The sequence below is a fragment of the Anomaloglossus baeobatrachus genome, chromosome 2 (genome assembly GCF_048569485.1).
Source record: "Anomaloglossus baeobatrachus isolate aAnoBae1 chromosome 2, aAnoBae1.hap1, whole genome shotgun sequence".
In the NCBI taxonomy this organism is placed as follows: Eukaryota; Metazoa; Chordata; class Amphibia; order Anura; family Aromobatidae; genus Anomaloglossus; species Anomaloglossus baeobatrachus.
The window spans coordinates 786,588,400-786,593,555 of NC_134354.1; the positions used below are offsets into that span (position 1 = coordinate 786,588,400).

Genomic DNA, 5,156 nt, shown 5'->3' on the forward strand with positions numbered 1-5,156 from the left:
ACTGACGAATCTAAAGAGGTGTCGGAGATATCAGCAGGTAGAAGGTTCGCAGATCTTTATTCCAGAAGCCACAGGCTACCGATGTGGTTGGTAGACGAAGGTCCAACAAATCTTTTTGCTCAACTCTAAAAAAAATTTATGATTTTTAAAAATATGTTTTTAATTTTTTTGTGGCATCACAATTATAATGTTTTTACATTGTCTAATAATTGCGTTTAAAGCCAATGTGAGTCCAAATGATGAATACTTTATCAAATTTTACAAGTTTTTTTAATGTTCATTATTTAGCAAATGTATCCTGATAAAGACTTCTTTATGTAATGTCTCAAGAGTTCATCTCGGATGCCATAGATTATGGGGTTGAGGAACCTGGGTAAACACGTGAATACAAAGAAATGAACTGTTGGCAAGAAGTCCGGCCATTTTGAAGTATAGGCTTGTGTAAATGTGGTCAATAAGGGACTGGTGCACAATAGTATCTGAAAGGCGTGGATCATAACAGTCCTTCCGGCTTTAGAGGCAGAAGAAGACTCGGCACACATTTTTGTGGCCACCAGCATGACCTTGACATATGTGAATATGATGACTACTCCAATCATGATGAAGAACAGAATGAGGCTTATGGAACGTATGATATTCTGAATTGGGTTGACCACCAAGGTTTCCTTCTGGCATACAATGTAAAGATTGAGTATATTTGTCATCGATGAGGCCATGACACAGAATTCAGCCACATATGGGAACATCACAAAGGAACATATCATGGTGAACACCACATTAGCTCTTTGGGGTGTGCAGAGCTCCACGTGTCTCAACGGGTGACATATAGCAATATACTGTTCCACAGCCATGGCCGCCAGGTTACACGGGGTAACTTTGAATGCGCCAGAAGAGAAGGTGTATAAAATGTAACAAAGTGGTGCAGGGATACGTAAGAAATTCAAAGACGCCAACATTAAATAGAAGCCTAGAAAAAGATACAATGTGTCATTGATGAGCAAGAAGACGAAGAGGATATATCGAGCATTCTCCCGTAGAGTTGGATTCTTGAGGAAGATGTTAAAAACTAAAGTAATAAAGCAAAGGAAAAAAATGAAGCCAATGATGATTGAGGGAATGAAGGTCCATTGTATGAACTGTAAGAGTCTGCTGCTGATGGTCGTCGTGAGGGTTGTGTTGTCTCGGAGCACGGATGAGTTCACCATATTAGAAGTGCGATGTCCTCGTCTTTTGGGATTGTGATGTATGTGGAGAAAGAGAGAGAAAATATATATTTTTTGCTACTCATCTGTATAATCGCGGTCTTGTTGAGTACATTGCAGGACACAGATGACATTGGTATCGGCTACAGCTCTTCTTACTGATATGGAAATCTGTATTCCAAGCAAAACATCCGGTCTTCACAGGTGATTAAATAATAAAAGTTTCAATTAAAAGAGATTTGATAACGTTAAGTTAAAAAAAATCGTATACGGGACCCCTATGTATATCAGAGAAGGATCTGCCTTGTTGCAAAAGGGTGCAGTATTGAAATCAAAATTCTGGCTCACAAATGTGGAATTTCTAGACAGGACCAGTCGAATAATTAAACAATACAAAGAAAGTAGAAACAATTGTTCCTTCTGAAGGATAATTCTAACGCAGGAGACTTCCAGGCATCCAATTCCTGTGAGATCATCTTATATGTAGACCAACATCTTATTGAATGTTCTAACAATATCTGCAGACTCAGCCTTTGCTTCATTTAGCTGAAAAAAAACATGATTTTGTTGAGGATAAAGAATTGAGTATCCAAAAATACTTAATTCAGCCATTTCATAGACTCAGTTATATAGTTCAGTAGATGTGAACTAACTCACATATTTGTGAATGCTTTTGTTTCTTACTAACATGTATATATGTATATTGCATATTCAGTGTATTTTCCTTAGACACAGTATATACCAGCACATGTAATTGTAAAGATGGCCGCCATTTCCTGTTTTGCACCCAAGACAGATGGACAAAAGAAATTCCTGGAGCCTGGACTGACCAATCCAAGGAGGATGTGTAGATCTCTCTACGTCATGAAGCCCTGCCCTGCGATACTTGATTGGACTAAAACTTTTGTTTACACCCCCTTACTGCTCGGTTTAGAGTTTCTTTCAAACAATAAAAAGTACACTTGGTTAAGAGCCAGTCATGGAGATAGATGTAACTGACTTGGTGTCTAGTTATTTAGTCTCTAAGTGCACTCATGACATTTTAATTAGAAACAGCAGCCGGATCCGAGAGATCCTTTGAGTCTCATCATCATCATCGTCATTTTAACCTTGACAATTTTATAGAGCTGGTATATAGCTGGCACATAACATAGTTACATAGTTACTTAGGTTGAAAAAAGACCTAGGTCCATCTAGTTCACCCTTCCTCCACCAGTTCTACATTTGGTCACTAAGTCATTTATAACCAACAATGTTGTGTGTACTGAGGAATTATCCAGCCCTGATATAAAAGCTGTTCTAGTATCTGCCATTACTACCTCTTGTGGTCGGTATTCCACAGTCTGACTGCTCTAACTGTAAAGAACCCTTTCCTATTTAGCTGCCGGAATCGCTTTTCTTCCACTCGCAGTGAGTGCCCCCTGGTCCTTAGTATTGTCTTAGGAAGAAATAAGTCATGTTCCAGTCCTTTATATTGACCACACATGTATTTATACATATAATGCGATATCCTCTGAGACGACTTTTTTCTAAGCTAAACATAGCTAACTTTTTCAACCTGTCGTCATACGGGCGGCCTCCATTACTCATCATACGGGCGGCCTCCATTCCTCATCATACGGGTGGCCTCCATTCCTCATCATACGGGCGGCCTCCATTACTCATCATACGGGCGGCCTCCATTCCTCATCATACAGGCGGCCTCCATTCCTCATCATACGGGCGGTCTCCATTCCTTGTAGCAGTCTAGTTGCCTGCCTTTGAACTGACTCTAACTTCTGAATGTCCTTTTTAAAATGCGGAGCCCAAAACTGGATCCCATATTCCAGATGTGGCCTTACAAGTGATTTATAGAGGGGTAACAATACGTTGGGATCACGGGATCTAATCTCTCTTTTTATACACCCTAGAATCTTGTTTGCTTTAGCAGCTGCTGCTTGACATTGAGTGCTGCTGCTCAGCTTATTTGTAATGAGAATACCCAAGTCCTTCTCCTGTTCTGTAGTCCCGAGTTTACTTCCATTTAATGTATACGCAGCTATAGGATTACTCCGTCCTAGGTGCATTACTTTACATTTATCAACATTAAATCTCATTTGCCAAGTGTCTGCCCATTCTGACATCTTATCCAGATCTTTTTGTAATATTGTACTATCAAGGTCAGTTTTTAATATCCTACATAGTTTGGTGTCATCAGCAAAGACTGACACTTTACTATCAATCCCATCGACAAGGTCATTAATAAAGAGATTAAAAAGAGTCAGTCCTAGCACAGATCCCTGCGGCCCCCACTGCTGACTATAGCCCATTTAGAGAATGTACCATTTATGACTACTCTTTGTTTCCTATCTTTTAGCCAATTCATAACAAGTAATATAATATATTGGCATACTATGGATTATAATCAAGGGAGTAACGATCGGGGTACAGGGGGCCCACCGCCCCAGTGGCTTTTTTAGTTGGATGTGGGTCCGATGGTTCGCATTCAGCTAAAATACATTGCAGCACAAAGACTCGTTGGGTCCCTGCACTGCGATATGCTGGCCGCCGATTAAGGCTATGAATATTCACTTCTCCCCATGCCCATAATCTAGGGTGTGGGGAGCAAAGATTATGCCGGCACCCGGCAGCTGACCCCCCCTGTAAGTCTGCACAAAGTGACATCATGTGCTGCGCCGCTTACACACTGGTCAGTTGCAGGAGGCCATCATCGGAGGAGGACATTGGGGAAGCGGGGGGAAGATGTGTATAATCATTTATTTTTTTACTGTGAGCAACGCCCCCGGGGGTATCATATGTACTAGGATGCGGCCAGGATAGTGACATATATACCAGGATGAAGCCATTATGAGGACTTGTATACCAGGATGGGGCCATTATGGGGACATGAATACCAGAACGTGGCCATTATGGGGACATGTATACCAGGATGGAGCCATTATGGAGACATGTATACCAGGATGGGGACATTATGGGGACATGTATACCAGGATGGGGACATTATGGGGACATGTATACCAAGATGGTTTCATTATGGGGTCATGCATACCAGGATGGGGCCATTATGGGAACATGTATACCAAGATGGGGCCATATATACCAGGATATAGCCATGATGTGGTTATACACCAGGATGGGGGACATATTTACCAGGAAGTCGTCCTGGATGGGGGACATTAGTACAGAATGGGGTCAGTACTACACAATTAAGGGGGAGGTGGGGCAACTCATATGTCTCTATACGATTTAGAATGCTACAATGCCCCATACATCTGACCAACATGTGTGGGGGGAAGGGGCCCAGGCTCAATCTCTACATTTGGGCCCATCAGACTCTGCCACTGATTATAATAGCTCTCTTGATTATTTTCTTTATCAGTACCAAGGCTATACACATACTACGGAAAGTGATCTAACCAATTTATATTCAAAAAGTAGAAGTTACTCAAGGTAAACAGAAAAACCTAGAGCTGAACTTTAGAAACCTAAACAAATAAAGCCCAAAGATGCCTCCAAAAATTATTGGGCAAGAACTGTGTCTTCCAACGACCTCAGCAAGGAAAGGATCATTACTTAAAATTCATATTGTATCTTTTGTGTCATTGGGGGAAAGAATAGCAGTCCCAAGGGTGTAAATAAAAAAAATTATGTCACCAATAGACTGTTCAAATGCTGCCTGAAGAGACTTGTGGCCCTAAAGAACATCAAGGATGTAACAGTTTGTTAGAAGAGAAACTCAATGGCTTGTCACCCAAGAAGTGCCCTAAATCTAATGTTGGAAAGTTGCATGTCTAGCAAATGGCCAGACCGATGTCTAAAGCGTAAGTAGCCTTGAATGCAGTCCGCGATCATGAAAACAGAGCTGAAGTGATGGAGAGAGATAGATCTAAAGAGCTGCAATTAGAGATGAGAAAGCCAATTAAATGCAAATAGAATTCTCCTCCTCCAGCATCT

At 41.1% G+C, this 5,156-nt stretch overlaps 1 protein-coding gene across 1 annotated transcript; it reads right to left on the reverse strand.

The window, feature by feature from the left end:
• Positions 1 to 284: 284 nt before the first annotated feature.
• Positions 285 to 1,205, reverse strand: LOC142290050 (odorant receptor 131-2-like). The gene has a single exon (XM_075333994.1). It carries the CDS (start codon positions 1,203 to 1,205, stop codon positions 285 to 287), a length of 921 nt encoding a protein of 306 aa, XP_075190109.1.
• Positions 1,206 to 5,156: the final 3,951 nt, after the last annotated feature.

Coding starts and splice junctions, on each gene's coding strand:
- LOC142290050 (XM_075333994.1), bottom strand. CDS start 1,205: ATGGTGAACTCATCCGTGCTCCGAGACAACACAACCCTCACGACGACC.